Here is an 18484-nt window from a genome sequence, read left to right as displayed (position 1 = left end):
TTGTTCAAATGGTAATTTCTTACATGTATTGCTTCTTCTGGCCCATGGCACTAATTTTCTGATACATGATCATGTTCATCAAGCAATCAGAAGTGGCATGCATAACAAATTGGACCCCGTCGGACCAGATCCACATCTCGTTCAATGGCTTAGACGAACAAGGACAGGTTGGATCGATTCGAGTTTCGCGGTCCACTACCTTATGGTATCCACAGAAAGGCTGTTGCTTTTTCCTAATCATGGATGCTGCAAATCCAGAACAAGAATCCAACTTTTCATCTTTTTCAAGCATGGAGGACCATGATCAGTAACTTGAGGCAATTCGGTGTAAAGCTGAGGAGCATTGCTGGGTAAAATTGTAATGACTAGAGCTTTCCAGCATGCCTCAGATGCAACTAGTGCCGGTTAGAAAAGCAAAGACTAGCAAACTAGGAGAACAAGCAGAGTGGTTTTGGTTTCAGGATTTGGTCCTTACAGCAAAATACCATGTTGGCATATGCATCCCTGTAAACCATACGTACAAAGTTTTTGTAAGCCATATAGACCAGTTTTTTAATCATCTGATCCTATCACAGAACTTAATAAGAATTCGAAACTAAATAGTTCAAAATTCGAAGAACTAAATTCAAAGATCACACATGCTTGATCTTGGTGAGATCTCAACGCCCCTTACACCCACTAGGTCACACCTGAGAAAGCCTACACGGAAAAGATTCATCTACAACTAGAGACGAGCTTTAATGGCCTCACCAAATCATAAGATAGAGCACTCCAGATCATAAATTCCGCAAGGAAAGATGTCGTGTTTCTATTGACTAGATAAGGAAGAGTCAAATTTCCACCAACATCGATTGAAATTTATACCAGCAAACTTACGCCATTGAAACCAACCAAAATAAGGTCATATGCAGGGCATGTCAGGTCCTTTGTCACGGGCAGACGCCATATTCACCACGTTCCCCGCTTAGAACAGGGCAATGTTGAAGGATAACTAACGCATGTAATCGTCGTCAAATCTTTTAATGGTATTTTAGCTAAAAATATTCCCCAATAGTGTATCAAAATTTGAATAAGAATATTTCGTAACAGTCTAGCTCAGATACTACCTTGGGAAGAACATGTTATGTCAATGAATTCAAAAATCAAATGTCCACGCACCAAGGTGACCTAACTTGTACTTGGGTCCGACCAAAGCACCAGAAAGCCTTAAATGCAACAGATAAATGATGGTGGTTACAGGCACGCATTTTATAAAATGGATAGGTCCTCCATAGAGCTTCAATACGTTCCGGAAAGAATTGCCTCTCTAACAAAAAACAGAAGAGAACAAAATATAAAAAGGAATATAATCTACTCCAAATAAAATATGGAGCGTATCGGATAATGTTAACTTCGTATATGTATACACAGGAAGAAGAACCCGTTAGGAACATCAACAGCAAGGAAGATCTTCCCCGTGATCATCCTACAACATTTTCATGCATGTTTGCCATCAACTCAAGAAAGTTCGATAATGATCTGCTCGCACTTCTCCTCTAGAATTTTGACAGCTTCAGTGAGAAGCACTTCTGGAGGCAATGCACCAGTTGACTCGATTGTGACTGCAAAGAAAAGGGAAATGTGAACCATTATTTCCTTTCTATCACCCATGCCAACATACCTTCAGGAGGACACTACTGCAGAAATTAGTGCAATAGACTTCTCATTATTATGATCGGACAATTGCGACCAGATTACAGGATTGACTACCAAGTTGGATTTATTACCAAAAAAAAAAAACAAAATTGTACAGTAAAAAACCAATCCTGACACAGCTAATGCAAAGATTCATCTCCCATCTGCTTGCAAGGGATGAAAACTGGGATGCATCGACATGCATTCTTTCATTTGACATGCATTCTTCAAGAAATTTGGCCAAAGCACACCAAAGGCCAGTGGCAAATTGAACCAAGCCTTCTGACAAGGTTGATTCAAGACTCAAGCAATGACAAAGACAATGAGAGAGCAAGAATGGTAGGTCGATAGCACATACAGATAAAATGATCTTTGATGCGATGTAACTGCACAACTTGGCTCCAATCAAATGCAGAGTCTGTTTCTTCCTCTTTGTCCTCAGCATCAGATTCCTCTTTTTTCTCATCATCTTCGTTGCCTGCAGATGCCGTCCTTTCTTCCTTCCGGATGCACTCTCGGCACAGGGTGCAAGCACGAGAATTGGTCACAACTGCCTTTTTATTACCTGGTCATTTTTCACACCACAGCATGTGATACTGATTAATAAACATTGGCATATAGTAAATTCATCAGACACCAATTTATAGGATGTCAAATAATGAAAAAACGAGTGCTTGTCAAACACCATGCTGCCTTTGAGAAAATATGTATCCCGTCCGACCAGTGGGACAAAGGTCTAGGCTACATCCCTCTTATCTTCCTATAACGTGGTTCCTAAAAAACAAAAAAAGGTACAACATACACCATAACGAACAACAGCAGGAACAACAGCAGAATTGAAGGTAACACCATAACGAATTGCAATCTATGGCCTTTGCCCAAGATTCATCAAACTTCTACAAACAACAGTCAGGCTAGACTTGTAAGGGACAACATACAGGCCAAGCAGAGGCCAAAACCAGGTCGCCTCGTATCTGCATGGCCTTGTTTATTAGCTCAAAAGAGAACCTGAAAAAACACTGTGATACAGTAGATAGACAAAGGCACACTTGAAGCTGAATATTATAAATTTTGCACAAGACTGACAACATTCTTGACATAAGGGAAACAATAGCCAACAGCTGTGACCTCAATACTCTGTCTCAGTTAAGGTAAACACGATCACCTACTGACAGGAAACGAATCTGATGTCTTTCAATCATATGTTGTCTAAATAATTTTCTTTAATAGCCCAAACCATGAAGTCAACTATACCCTATAACTACCTTCTGAGGTGGTCATATTAGGAATAAATACCCCACTCAAATGATGGTGAGAATGTTGTCTAAAACATATATATATATATATACATATATATGGCAGTGGTAGACAAATTTTTGTTGCACCTATAATTTCCTTTTATTCACATGGAGACTAGTCGTATCTAAAAGTCATATTGTGCACTGTTCCAGACTTTTCTCGAAAAGTAAGAAACAGCACCCATCATAAACACAAGATAATTAAATTCTGAAAGCATTCATGCATCTGGCTTAACTATTGATCAATTAGTTAAGCAAAGGCTCTAATAAAAAAACAGAAACAAGATTTGTGCTCCAAATGGTTCATTCATTAAAGTATTTACACATCCCACCTAACCATTGCATAATTAGACAAGCAAGGTCTCTCATAGAAAAGAACAAGATTTGTGCTCCAAATGGTTCCTCCACCATTTCTTCATTTTTCCCCTAAACATACCAAACAAGATTATCAGCCATTTTTGCATGCTCTCGCAACGTATGTTGTCCGCAATCTCTGTCTCCTTTATGCAGCTCATTCTTTGAGATAATCATATATCTAAATTAATGTTCACAAGATAATGAATGCAGTTTTTACCTTGAGCCAATCTTTCTGGATGGGAAATTATCTACCCTCTGTCTGTGCTTGCATGTATATATGTCTCTGTGTGTGTGTATGTGTGTGTGTGTGTGTGTGAGAGAGAGAGAGAGAGAGCTAAAGCTTAACCATAAAAGCTATTAGAGAGGACATTCCATCAAAGTAAATATGTGAACAAATTATATGGAGCCATGAATCAACTTCGAAGTTCAAAATCATTGAAAATAAAGTACACAAGCAATTGATTAACAGCTCAACTCACCTCCACCCAAGTCTTCAATATCAAAGACCTTGACAGGGCACTTTGCCACAAGCTGCTCAGCTTTATCGCCAACAACATCTTTTAGCAATACAACCTTGCAAAGATGCCAGAGATCCATGTGTCAAACGTGATTTTAGTCTCTTAAAGAGATAAAAATATACATAGTCTGAGATAAATTTGAAGGATAATGTTTTACCTCAGGAAGCATTCTATACCAAGCTGTAGCCACTGGGGACCACTTGGCATGAGTTTTCCCAATCCCTTTGACAGCATGAGCTTCAAGTTCAATAATCTGAAAGCAGATATAGGTGCATCAGGTACAGAGTCCCAAAATAAGCATTTACAAACTCTTCGAGGGCTATCTTCACTCTCAAATAATTGTTGAGAGAACAAAGAGAGGTACTTTGACATTCATTTTCAGGAGCAGCAGCATCAAATTAGGGGTGCAAGTGAACTTTTGAATGATAGCAAAGAACAGTTAACAGCCACCAAAGGCTTATTCTTGGTACTATCATTATCAGTAAGGAGCACACTATGCTTGTCTACTCAATAAGAGAAAACATTTTGTATATGTGGACATATCTATGATCTACAAGCAGCATTTTGCTGCTATGAGTATCAATCAAGTCCAGATGGATGTAGATAAGACAAAGGAGCAATCAAGTTTTTTTTTAAGGGGCCGTTTGGTATCAGTAATGCACTGTTTTTGTCCTATGAATTTGACCAAAAGAAGAGCAGGTTCATGGAACACTTGTTACAATCTTCCATGAATATACCTCATTTTTAGGGGCAGATTCTTGGGACAGTAACAGTGTGGTATTGTTGAAAAACGGCTCCTAAGGATAGCATACAACCAAAACAAGCAAATAATAACACTTCATATTTTAGTCTTTTCAGGGTTCATGCCCAATGAGTCTGCTATGAAATGTCAGTGAACCAAATCCAGCGCTGACTTTGTGGGACCAGCCCAAATAGTTAATCAGGTCTGATTTTCATCGCTAATTGCAGACCGTACCAGACATGATACATGTCGGAATTTGGTTACACTTAAATACTGATGTTCCTAATCTGTATGTGTTGCTTTCACAAATAAATCAGCAATGCCCAAGAAGCTAAAAGAAGTTGCTTAGCTCAGAACTGAGAATCTGGATCCAATTCATACTTTCTGGTGTTCTACATCTTTCTATGTCAACAATACATCAACCACAAAAAAATCCAACAGAGCAACTCTTTGCCCGCTATAATGCATTTAAAGTATGAAGGGAATCCCCTTAACCACTACTAATGGAATCTGCAGAACTATAAGGAGGCTATAGTACCTGGCCAGGACCAAGCTTGGCAATGATGATGTCAGGATCTTGAACAGTGACTGCATTATTTGAAAACTCTGGCAATGACCTTTGGTCACAACTAAATGCAGTATAAGTTTTTGGCTTTGAAGATGAATCTGATGGCTCCTTTAGAAATTCACTCCCATTGGACAACCATTGAAGTTGATCAGATTTCACTGTAGCAGCAGTGGAACGAATGAAATCATGAGATTCCGATTTCACACCATAGATTGTTACTAGAAAGAACTGTTAAAGAGTATAAGGACTAAAAAATAACCACTTCCAATTACACAAGAACCACACCTGTCAACCGAGGACCACCTCTTTTACATTCTACGTGCAACTTGAAAACAATTGTGTTCTTCTCATTAGCAACATCATTTTCTGCCAAGAAAGAATAAATTTTTTCAATGAATGCAAGATTGAAATTCATGTTTGCATGTCAACACATAGACAAAATCCAATAAAACATGACAGTCCAAAGAGAATACCTGACAAACACTCGAACAAACGTGGGTCTACTTTAACCGGTATCAAACCTAATCTATGTGCTAGCACTTCATCTTGAATAACTGACGTGTTATTTGCAATAAAGACCTTTTCAATAGCCATAGTTGGAACCTAGTATCAAACAAAGATGTATGAGAACTTAGGAACCAAAAAGAACATTCGTCCATGATTGTATCCGCACAAATAATGACTCATCCATGATCTATATCAATTATCCATGAATATAATATAAAGACACATGAAAGCTTACTGCATTTGGAATAGAAAAACATGAGATCAAACAACATTGCCACCAAACAAATGAACCTAAAAATTACATCATCAATTAATTACATAGTTTAGACTCTAGAATTGTAAATTGACTAGGGGACCTAGATTAAATGACATTGAGATACAGATCCTGAGATCCATAATGTTAAACAACCAACCCAACTTGGCTTTCTTAATTACCTGGGTGAGACAACTGCCAAATCTGCCACTTACAGTTCAAATATAAATTTCTCGCATGCCTTGGTGGAATTAGATGGCCGATTATGTAGCAACTAGCAAGAATAAAAAGTAACTCAAATTTCCAATGCATTTTGTAGTTAATTATGAAGTTCCTAAAGCTTTTAACGGCTCTGGATAGATCAATAGGCATCAATCCAACCATCAAAACATGTTTTCTGTAAAACAATACATGCATATCCAAATGAATCTTTATGAAGCTGAGCAGTTGAGTTTATAGATAACATATCAAGAGAATCTCCGAAAGGATCTAAATCAACCTACAGCAAGATCAAGGCCTTCCAAGTTCCAAGTATAAGCACAACCCTTCCCATGCATTAAATCACTGACTTTTGATAAACAAGCACATAGCCTTAACATCATGCCTCCAAATCCAGGCCAAATAATCCAAGCTGATTAAAGGCAGCCACTTCTATTAAAGACTACTAAATTAATAACGCAATCTGCTTCAGGCACAAACCTCAGACTGGGTCAGACATATGGCAGGCAAGTCTGCTCATTGGAGTACACAATTATAAGTTACAACATAAAGAACTAAATTCTCTACAGAATGACTCAGTTTACACATTGTTGGTTTAGAACCTGAACCACCAATGTCTACCCCTTGGAAAAAGGATGATTTTGTTTTTCAGATTTTGATGTATTCTCCCTCAATAACTCACAACAGCCTCACCTTTGAAGTTTGAAGACACACATGAACAATCCATTGGTGTTGGATGTTTTAGCTTTCTTTCTGCTTAACAGCACGCACGAGATGGGATGACAGAGCCAACTTCTATGATTTTTACATGTTGAAAGATCAACCCACCTATAGCTGCCATCACTCAGTTAAGTACAAAACTCAGTACTGAAATTCTTCTGTCAATTTAACCTTTAAAAAACACAAATTGGTAAAAGACTATTTTTCATCTCCCTTCATCTAAAAGATGGATATAATTATATCAATAGGTCGCAAAAGATGGCTGAGACAGGTGGGTAATGGTCTATTATTATAATCAACCTCCACCCTTTATACAATCAATGAAACGATTAATATCAGTCTTGATGATGCTCAATGGATGTTGCTGACCTCTGCTTGTGCAAGGCAGATCAAAAACAAAGATGCAAAGCAAAATGTAAACTAATAAAGGCTTCAGTTTGTCAAGGAACTAACTTCTCGAAACAGGCAATCTGATAAAAAAACCATAAAAAACACAAGCTGATGCAGTTTCTAACCAGCATACAATCTAACGAAGCATCTCAAACAGAACCCAATAAATGTATAACTGCCGTTTCAGATAAACATGATACCTCTGCAAGAAGGATCCTTCTGAAGGCGTTAGCAAGTGATGCATCAATTCCGACCATATCAAATTCAATCATCTCCTCCGTAAGTTTAATTATCTCCACCTTAAAATTTTTACAAAAGCTTTCAACTCCCCGACCGTTATCGATACCCATCGCGGCATATGCTCCAGAATACTGAACGCTCTCTGTCTTCAGCAGGTAAACATAATAGAAACACAATAAAATTTACAGGTGACAAAAAAGAACGTTTGACTATGTAAAGAAATTACGAATCTAAAATCAGTATAATATTCAATAACTATTTAAACCGGACGAGAAGAGAAATAAGATTTGGAAATAAATCATCATAGAACAATTATATCTAAAAGACCAAAACGAGCGAAATTATCTAACATCGACCAAGATGTCAATAAGCTAGAGTCAGCAAAAGAGCTACAAGATTAGAGAGGGGTAGAGAAAGAGAGAGAAGTTGCAAATTCGCATCATTGGCCACAAAAAACAAAATGAAAGCTAGATGGTAGAAAGGAAACGAATCAACAGAACAAGACCCTATCTAGAGAATCGATTGAAAAAGTATCAATAAAACAACTGAAAAAAAAAAAGGATAAATTGAAAACAAGAAGCCAAAACGCTCTAACTCTCCGCAAAATTCAGAAAAAAAGAAAAAAAAAAATCACCAAACTAACAGACCACGAATTCCAGAAAACCTCGAAGACAGAGAGAGCGAGAGAGAGTCCTTACGTGAGATGGAGCATCGGATGCACAGAGGACGCGGGTCCTCTGGAGCTGGAGGTGCTCCGGAAGCTGCCCCATTGGGACGTCCGGCATGTCCAGAGCCGAGACCCTGGCCGTCTTCTTCCCCATTCTCTCCGCCCCCCTTAAACCCTACTCTCTCTCACTCTCCGATTAAAACCCAGCTTGGTTTGAAAGTCCGCTTCCAGACCTCAAGCACGAACGAAGGTCCAGGGCCTGGAGCGAAAAGTAATGAAAGGGAGGGAAAGGGAGGCTAGTGGCAGGTCGGATCCGGGTTGAGAAGACAATATTCTGAATGGATTGTCTATATTCGTTCAGGAGCAGTTCGGGTTATGATAATGACCCATGAATCTTTTGACGCTCCGTGGGCAGGGATGTAGATCTGGATTTGAATACAAGGTGATGCCATTAGATCCAAATACTGGTGCGAACCCATTTAATGGATACGAACCTGGATCCACAGCGCATGTGATACCACTGGATTCAACATATTCAGAGTGGTTTCCCTGCAGAATCCAATCTATGTCTTCGAACCGAAGAAGTGCAACCCAGGGATCAATCATGCCTTATCAACCAAATGTGAAGTTCAAGCTTGACTATCAGATTTCCTTCTCCCTTTCCCTCCAAGTCTAACTTGGGGCATGTAATGGACCAAAATTCAGCCGCTCAAAGCCACCATCATGTCCAAGTTTACCATACAAAGACATTATTTTTTGGCCTTTTCCTTAGTCGGATGTAAAAGTTTACTAAGTTCTTTAATTCGTATATCTTTAAAGCATTGAAAGGCTTACAAATATATGAAGTGCCTAGTTAATCAAGTTAAGGAACACGCTTTTGTGACCCAGTATTAGTAGTCTATGGAGGTGCAGAAAAAGTGTGGTCGACATCCATCACATACTTACATTTGTATAAGCTCTCCGGGTTAAGACATAAATGCATCAAAGAAGTTAAAAATATTAAAGAGATGTTCACGTTGCAGAAAGAACTTCTTAACTTGAATTTGACAGATACTAAAATTTGGAGATTTTACAGAAAATGCATCGATAGGACTTTACTTGAAATTAGAAAATAAGCTCGCAAGTATGTACACGCTGGAGACTCAGAAACCATAGAAAGAAGCAGACTTATTCGCTCTCCCTTTTTAGAGAAATGCGGATTGAAGCATAATTGAATCTCAAGTCCACGAATTTAGGATCAAAACTCCCAATCCAGCCTTAAATCCTTATTTTATTTACATATAATGTGAATTTAAAGCCTAAGTTATTGAGATCCTCAATTTGTTTAAAATAAATATCTTCCAAATTACACATTTTGATGCAGCCACGAATCTTAACAAAAGCAACCTACGTTACATGCGGCATAAAGAGACAAAACAGCTCCATATTCTGACCATCCACTGGAGATCAATGGCCACAGGTAAAGTCAAGACGCCATTACATCAATGGCTGCAGGAAAATCAAGAAGCCATTTATGCATCAGATGGAAGAGGATCTCTCTCCCTCTAACGGACATTACCCACTTTAAATCTATAGTTGCAATCCTTGTGCGCCTGTGTGTGTACGGAAGGGGATGGGGAGAGAGAGAGAGAGTTCTCGGCCTTCCCCAAGAGTGAATGAACACTAATAATCTCTGCAAGAAAACCCTAATTGAAACATACCATCTCTACTTCCGCTGGCCTTCCTAGCCATAACAAGAACTGTGCAAAGACGAAAACCTTCGATACTTTTATTATTTGATAAATCAAGGGCAAACCGCCAAATTATTGGCCGTTATGACAACTACAGAAAAAAAATTCCCCGTTCCCACAGAAAATTACAACTATCAACGAAGAAGGAAGCCAAATAAAAAGGAACTTAGAGAGATGGTGATTCCCTTATACCAATTACAACAAGTTTAATACATCTGCTATAGGAAAAATTTACTCTACAGAGGTAAGTCAGTGGAAAATAATGAAAACCCCACCATTTCATACTTACCTTCCAGCCCTAAAACCTCAAACAAAATTCAAGGAAACGAGAGGGAAAAGCGGAAGAACGACGCTAAACTTTTACCACCCACAATAATTCAAAACTTAAACTCACCAGGGAAACCAGAAAAGGGACAAAGGAAAAGGAGGATCTACACGTACCCTCCACCGACTAACTTAAATGGTTAATAATGAGTCAATGATGAATTCCTTCCAACCAAGCAACTTGACATTTTCTTCAATACTTAGGCAGGCGGAAACAGGGACCTGGTTCCATATTCCATCTTGGCCTCCTTGTGTATATATGTACATTCACAGATCTCAGGCCGATGATCCATGCAAGTTTTCTCATTCTGCTTTAAGAAATTCTGGTGTCAATTTATTAATTTTCAATAAGTATTGCCCCAATTTATCTGTTGTGATTGCTGATAGACTCCAGCTTGTGGCCCAGCAACTTCTACGGCAGGGCCAATGGTCTGCGACTGCTGCAAGAGAGGATGCACTGTAGCTGCTGCCATGGTCTGTGCTGGGTGAAAAATCCCTGCAAATGCACCATGGCCTCCTTGGGTAGGACCAAATGTCACATGCTGCCCTTGAGGAGGCAAGTTGTAGAACAAGCTAGCCTGCAAACTTGAAACATCCCGGCCAGGAGCAGGAACCCAGACACCGGAGCCCTCACTCTGTAATCCAAAAACGGATACTTCAGCATGACTAGTTCAGAGGAAGCTCAGAAAAAGGAAGAAACATGCAAAAACTTGTCCATGAAAGTGAAAGAGAAACTGACAACACAACATGAAAGTAAGCTAGAGAGAAACACAGAAATGATAGGAATAGAGCAAGCAATGAAGTTTTAAGTAAAAGTTATGTTTAGCATACCTGCTGCCCAGCAATGTAGACATTGTTTTCTTTGAACTGTGACCCACCAATGTCCTCATTCCCGCTAGAGTTTCCTGTAGTCACAGGAGGACTGGAACTATATCCAGCCGGAGCTGAGCTATAATTTCCATATCCAGCTGGCATTCCTACATTGGTTGCATTACCAAGGTTCGTTCCAGGCTTGTATTGAGAGAGAGAATACTTGACTGGAGTTGCGGCTGCAGCAGCAGGTGGTGGGAACATCAGACCAGCTGGAGGTTGCTGAGGGAAAGCAGTATTACTTAGAAAATGATGAAGAGATGGTGGTGGAACGTAGACTGGAGGGAAATATTGGTTGTAATGAAGATAGTTAGGAGGATAATGTGATATATGCATGCCAGCAGGTTGCCTAAATACAGGCACAGGTTGCTGGTTTACAGCAATAGAACTCTGCATGACTCCAGCAGTTTGGGCTCCAAGAGGCGAGGAAGCAGTGCTTGATAGAACAAGAGAGTTTCCACTCTGCCATCAGCCCCACCCCAAAAAAAAAAAGACAAAAGATATCAATTACTCTACTAGTAAAATAATATGAACAAGAACAAGAAAACATGCACCCTGCCTCAAAAATGCACACACAAAGCAAGTGAAAAATTTGCTGCAGAAACAAACAATAACCAATAAGCAAAAGCCAGGGTTGAGAGCAACACATATTTCTATCATGTCAGAAGTATCAAGTTGCTTTCATGATAGGGATGAGGAAATCGTGAATTTCTCAAAAAAAATACCTATAACTGTTTCAGAAAATAACGATAACAACATGCATAGCTGAAAAATCAAACTGAGAATAGTCACACATAAAGCATTGTAAGGTGTAACAGAGGCATTATACCACCTTCCGAAGACATAGATTTCTACCTAACCATGCAGCACAACATTATCAGAGTCTACAAGATAGACCAAAGGATACGTAACAATGAAGTTGATTCACCAAAATATTTTGGCAATTAGCATTATAAGATCTTTAAGAAACCTCTAGTGGAAACAAGAAAACGTCCAGCACTGACCAAGTCCGATGGATAGATATCATTACAGAAACAAGGAAATTATTATGACTTGGAAGTAGGAATTAGCATGAATGTACAATGATAAAAGTAATGAGAAAAACAGAAGCTAGTAAGTCAGAATTCAACAACCTCTGCCAGAGATGGGCCTGACTGAGCAGACAATACAGCAATGTTTCCATTGTATTTTGTAGATGAACCAGGGACAAGAAATTGAGCAACGCGAGCATCACCATCAGTGCCAGGCCGGTAGAATGGAGCATAGTAGCTTGTTGACGGATCAAATGGTTGCTGAACCTAAACAACAGAATGAGACATGGAAAAATAATTAGGAAGACAAACTTGAATGCAAATATATGCAAACACACACACACAGTAAATTGGACATAAAGATTAAAAGGCTTACAACAAAACTTGGAATGCGAGAGACATCACAGCCCTGAGGTTCACTGCTTTCAAGTGGAGGAAACTGGCCGGACATTATCGGTGGAATCAAACCAAAGGTGGAATAGTTAGGAGCAGCTTGTACAGCAGAGTACTGTGGACCACCTGATGCAGGACCAGCATCCGTCTTGGTTTGATCAGATTCCAAATCTTCCCCAACATTTGTTGAAACGTTGGCATCACTGGGTGCTAAATCGTCTGTTCCATGAGGGGTTGACTGTGGAACATCAAGATACTCTGCCTGATTGCTTAAGTTGGCATTAGGAACGCTGCAGCATTCAAACATTCAGCAAAGTTTAGAAAAAAAAAAAAAAAGGCATTCTCAAGGCAAAACAACAAGCAGCCCCAGTTCAGGTCCTTTAAGCACGGAAACCACATAGAAACCACCAAGCAAAACATCTGATCAACATAAACTTGATTTCACAATTAGAACACAGCATTTCTTTCTGAAACACACTAAATCAGAAGCTCTCCAACTGCTGTTTGTCTATGGATTAAGTGAACAACAACATAAGAGATGTTTCATACCTTGATGAAGGCTCCTCAGAACTTTCATCTACCACTTGGGACGATTCAGACAGAGGAGTAGAGCTTTTCCCACCATCCAGATCACTTGATACACCACCAACCTCAAAGCTAGCACCAAAGCTTCCAAAACTCAACGCAGATCTTTCAGACTCAGGAACTTGAAGGTGATTTGGAATAATGACATGCTGACCATCTGAGAAGTGAATCTCTTCTAACTTCTTTTGAATTGTTGAAGTAGCTTCTTCTGACACAACTGATCGTGAAGGCAATGACTGGAAATTCACTTCATTTGTGCTTGTCATACCAGTAGACAAGCTCCGGTTTCCTGTTAGTGAAGCAGAACTCGGAACAGTGGGCTTTGGCTTCCACTCCTTGCTAGGTCCAACTGCTGGATTAGAGAAAGGTTTGTTCCATTAGTCATACTCAAAGATGAAGCCTACACATAGCCACCTTGCATAGTAGGTTCTTGGACAACTCCTCAAGTGACAACAGAAATAAAGTTTTTAACCACAAAAGGCAGTCATAATTGTGCAGGTTGTAAAATATGCATGCCACCAGGATAATTCACAACCATAAAACAGAAGCAAATTTCATGCAAGGATAGGAGTTTTGAAAAGTGTCACAGGAAAATCACATCATTAATTTAGGGGCGGAAGAAACAACCCCAAAAAGAATCAACAGTATACCATATATCACCTTTCTGTGGACCAACAGCTGGTTGTGACCGCGAACTATAATTGGATGAAGGCCTACTAACAACCAAACCAGATGGAGTGGATGTTGCAGTAGACTCAGATTCTTGGAGTTGGCTTCTTTCCATTGCTTGAGGTTTACTCATTACCAGCGCACATGAGGAGCTTTCAGTCCCTAACATGGCCTTATCACTGACAGATGGTGATTGCTCCAAATTAGTTGCATCATTGGAAATATTTTTATTGACGTTTAGCTGGTCCGGCAAGTTTGGTGCAGCCAACTTCACCTCTGAAGGAACTGTAGTAATTGCCTCATGATTTGGCCGATGACTTCCAATTTCACGCCTAATAGCACCAACTGCACCTGCGACTCGTGGACCATGGGATGGATTTATCACAGGATCAGATGATGACGAATAAACGCCTGACAAACACGAAGGTGCCTGACTTGATATTTGACCAGGATTTGCTGCCATTTGTCCACTCTGAGCAGAAATAATAGAACCAGTGCTTCTTTCCACTTCAGATAATGGAGTTTCCAGGCTTCCTTCTATCATGTTACGGTCAACCAAATCTTCTCTAGCAAGAGAATCCTTTATCTCAGATACTGGGGCTGCATGGACATGAACTGTATTATCCTGGATCGTGCTTCCTGAACCATTAGGCATTGCTGATATTGGGCTGCGAATGATAAGCAATCAATAAGTATCTCCAAGCCCAAAAAAAAAAACTGGATTACAGAACGCTGGTTGAAGCTTTACTAGCCGTGGTCAAAAAACAATTCTCTGTTTGTTAGGAGAAGTGGAACGTTAATGCTCTTCAGATGTTATGGCATCTCAGAGACACATAAACCAGCTAATAAGGAAAGCATAAAGCAGTACGCATAAACAAAGTTCTCAAACAGAAACATGCTACATATCTTGCATTCTTTCCAAGAAATTCATATTTGACCCTGCAAGCAGAGGCACAACTTTGCCCAAGGATATAAATCAAAGACAGATAACAGGCAAAAATAAAGCAATACGTGAAATATAGTAGCAAGCCTGCCCATAAGAAACAGAGGAAAGAGATATTTTATATTTAGCAATATGCCACCAAAGGGGAGCACATTCCTCATTTGCTTCAATTTCACCATGTTGCCCCACCTCATAAATTAGGCAGAAACCAAGCCGTCCTGTGTAAAAATTCTGACCATCAACCACCATCATGACACACGCAATGTGGGTCTGTCACAGAGTCCACAAAATATGCCATATCAGTGAATCCAGACAAACTGGTGCCTTGCCCATTGGCATCATCCAATGAAGTAGGCCAAAAAATAGATCCTTTAGGCTCCATATCAACAACAGAATACTCCTCTCTCCTCCCCCTTCCCCCAACCTACTCTAGAAAAGGAAGGTAGACAAACCATGAATTACCTTGTATGGCCATATGACTACAGGATGCATGTGCATTCTTAACAAGTCTAGAAAAAGACATGCTTATCCTAGAGTGAAACTCCACCTACAATACCTGAACTATCCCAGGGATAGAGTACCTGTAATTAAAGTATATTGACAACAGATATTGCAAGGACAACTGCAAGAACATGTTTGACAGAATGCTAGTTTTAGAACAAGACCAGTGTCTTTGTCAGAGGAACAATAAAGCCACGGGACTTATATTTGGAACCACAAATAGCTCAAGTGTACAAACATGCATGTCCAAATGTGCATGAAGAATTATTTTTATAGCTACCTTGACAGAGGACTCTTCTGCTTATTCTCAGAAATCTGTGTCTTGCATGAAGAAGATAATATTGGAGCTTCTTTCTCAGGTGCTTGGTCAATCCCATTTTCCTTTGCAGCAACAGTTTTTCCACCACCAGCATCTGCCCAGAGGGAAAAGGCTGCAAAGTTACTTTCAAAAGATTTGAACAAAATCTTGCTCAAACCATTAAACAAAAGATCAAAATAGTATATCCTGTCTCGTTCCAGTTGAATAACAAGACTGACTACCGCCTGATACTGTATCTTTGCATTAACTTAGCAAAGAAAACATACCATGTGAGATATAACGAGAAGACACATTCCCTCTTCCACCCCTCCCACCTCGGCCTTGCATACCAGCTCTCCACCTATGATCCCCAGCCTCTTTGTTGATTGTGTTCTATAAAACCATTGACATTAATATGGTATCAGAATTAAGAAAATGAGGAACCAGACCTCTTATAACTGTTTGCATAACTGAAGAAAAAATATCACCTACTACCAGATCTGAAGGTAAAAAAACACATAATGAGTAATTTCTCTGAATATCATAAAAACCCACAATAAAATGGCATTCCTATCAGGATAAAATAGTAGGAAGGTCCATCCTTTCTTCAACAAATTAGCAGAGTAGCTACGACAACGAAAACGACATCATATTTTGTTTGTTATTCATACCGACACTTGAGATGTTTTATCGAGCTTTCGCCCATGGATTCTACCTAATTTAAACAGGCTTCTCTTTGTATTAAGGTGCATGGTCGATAAATACTTCTTAAGTCAGAGAGACAAATTGTAGACATGTACGTCAGCGCCCGTTCCCTGAGAAGTATAAGCAATTATAAAATAAAGTAGATAATGAACTACCTCTTTTCTCTTGTCACGCTTCCTTTTCACCTCATGGAAAGTATCTGCAAAGCCACAAAAGTAACTCTTAATTAACCTTCAACAGCATAGGCTACCAAGCTATTGGCATGAAGACATGCATAAATGAAATAAGTAAACAGATGAACACTGCCCAAAGCTAAGGGTTCACTAAGTATCTTCACTCTACAAGGAGGAGCTCGTGTGGTTGTGGGGACTGAAAATCAAACCCATGTAGCACATAAAGGCTATCAAACTATGGGTTGCGAATGACTATCAAGCTCCTACCAGCCTGTGCAACTGTTGTCATTAGCTATTCCCCTTGTTACCAGAACAAAGCAATAAATCTAGATGCTAATGTTCAAAACAATGCTAAAAAAATCATTACCTCATCTCTTAAACTTTTGCTGCTAACAACAATCTGATCCAATTAGCAAGCACTTATATTGGCTCCGAATCACAAAACAGAGGCAAGCCTAACGTGTCATTTCTAATATCTAGGGATGACCTGAAAGTCTAAAGTAAGTATGTGCTCAGGCCTCCTTTTGTCGTCTATGAACACTGTTTTCGTGCTTTTCCCAGGTGCAACAAGTCAGTCAAGCGTGTCGGTCGTATCCTCAAGCTGAACAATGACACGAACAAGGAAAAAGGAAAAACCAAAGCCTGCTCAAAGAAAGCAAGATCTGACACAACAAGTAACGGCACAATTAAAAGAACAGAGGCACAACTGCTGCCCCAAATTCACGAAAAAAGCTTTTCAAACACTCGACAGTCACACGAGTTAACATATGCATGGACTGTTAACAGCTAAAAATTATTACATAGGCAGGAGCAAGAAAAGCCACCAATTACACAGCTAACGAGCATAAAATTGAACAAATCTCGAGTTTTTTAAAGTCAACATGCCCCGTCGGAACTGAAACCAGAATTCGACCCAAGCAACACCAACAGATAGGAAGACACGGTAAGAATATGAGAAGAGGTTTGATCATTGCCATACACACGCGTACTGATGCCACCACCATGCTCAATCAGATCCAATGACCAAAACAACAACTCCCCAAATCAAAATAATATTCCACCAGCAGACGTTATGCCCTCCTCCTAAAATCACACGTCACAGTAGTTCCGACCAAGAATAAGGCCAACGCCGCGTTCTAATCCACATAGAGGGCACAATCACGCAACAAAAGATTCCTTACACAGCCAGGAATAAAGAAGAGGAAAAAAAAACAGCCATCGCAACCCAATCCCCATCACGACCCACCTGAGATTTCCCTCTGAAACAAACAACCCTCTCCCCAAAACTTGAGTCTGGCTTCAAATCGCTTCGCCCCAGCAAAGACCAAAATCAAAAACAACATACTCACGCAAAAGGGGAGGCAGAAAAGGGGGTTAACTCTGCCAAAATATTTTGTGGGACAGGAAGAACTACCTTGAAATAGGAGCTTCTGAGCGGTCTCATTGGGATCCATAGAACACTCCTTAAGCATTGCGTATATCTCATCGTCGGAATGATTGCCCGCGATCTCCTTGATGTTCTGGATGGTCTTCCGAACGCTCGCGGGAACCGAGCTGGAGGCCCCAACCCTAAATCCGCCGCTCATGTTTTAGAGTGAGAAAGAGGGAGGGAGGCAAGAGAATGAAAGGAAGGGAGATGGAGAGAGGGGGGGAGGGGAGGGCTGCTTCGAAGTAAAGGGAAAGAGAAATGAAAAAAAGCAATGATATTAAAAAAAAAAAAAAAATGTGCGGGGTTAGGGGCCTGGCAGAGAGAGAGAGAGAGAGAGAAAGGAGAGTCGAGGGGGAGAGAAAGGGTTTTGAACACTTAGAAAGTTAGAGAGAGAGGAGAGAACATTTTTTGCTGGGAAATCTAGAGAGGGAATGGGAAGAGAAGCCCGCAATATCTTTTTACATGCGTCGTTAGGGGCTTTGAGTAAAATTCAAAGAATTACATGCAAAAGGAAAGAAAGCAAAACACTTTCCACTGTACAGGCTCGCGAGAAACCGAAAGTTTACTCAAAATGCCTCGGTTATTTGCTCGTGATAAAATTTCAGTTCATTAACATTATTGCGCCTCTCAAAAAGTTCACTGTTCATTGTTGAGCCTTTCCATCAACGGTTTGTTAACTA

General features: G+C 39.9%; 2 protein-coding genes across 3 annotated transcripts; both read right to left on the bottom strand.

The window, feature by feature from the left end:
• Positions 1–1334: 1334 nt before the first annotated feature.
• LOC116250007 (uncharacterized) lies at positions 1335–8458 on the bottom strand. The gene is made up of 9 exons (XM_031623325.2): positions 8185–8458; positions 7447–7632; positions 5631–5760; positions 5443–5523; positions 5128–5315; positions 4005–4100; positions 3809–3902; positions 2033–2239; positions 1335–1601 (listed from the first exon to the last, which is right to left on the bottom strand). Exons 1-9 carry the CDS (start codon positions 8305–8307, stop codon positions 1498–1500), a joined length of 1209 nt encoding a protein of 402 aa, XP_031479185.1. The 5' UTR covers positions 8308–8458; the 3' UTR covers positions 1335–1497.
• Positions 8459–10038: 1580 nt separating this feature from the next.
• Positions 10039–18206, bottom strand: LOC116250626 (GBF-interacting protein 1-like). 2 transcript variants are annotated; one of them, XM_031624393.2, is made up of 10 exons: positions 17790–18206; positions 16358–16401; positions 15785–15890; positions 15480–15612; positions 13747–14423; positions 13051–13438; positions 12485–12791; positions 12211–12375; positions 11039–11539; positions 10039–10842 (listed from the first exon to the last, which is right to left on the bottom strand). In XM_031624393.2, the coding sequence occupies exons 1-10, from the start codon at positions 17959–17961 to the stop codon at positions 10552–10554; spliced, it is 2784 nt and encodes a 927-aa protein (XP_031480253.1). In that variant the 5' UTR covers positions 17962–18206; the 3' UTR covers positions 10039–10551. The 2 variants fall into 2 exon arrangements, with proteins under 2 accessions (XP_031480253.1, XP_031480254.1); XM_031624394.2 differs by having other exon boundaries at positions 13051–13435.
• Positions 18207–18484: the final 278 nt, after the last annotated feature.

Source organism: Nymphaea colorata, chromosome 3 (assembly GCF_008831285.2).
Source record: "Nymphaea colorata isolate Beijing-Zhang1983 chromosome 3, ASM883128v2, whole genome shotgun sequence".
NCBI classification, from domain to species: Eukaryota; Viridiplantae; Streptophyta; class Magnoliopsida; order Nymphaeales; family Nymphaeaceae; genus Nymphaea; species Nymphaea colorata.
The sequence above is the reverse complement of the archived record's forward strand: the minus strand, read 5'-3'. Positions and strand labels throughout refer to the sequence as shown.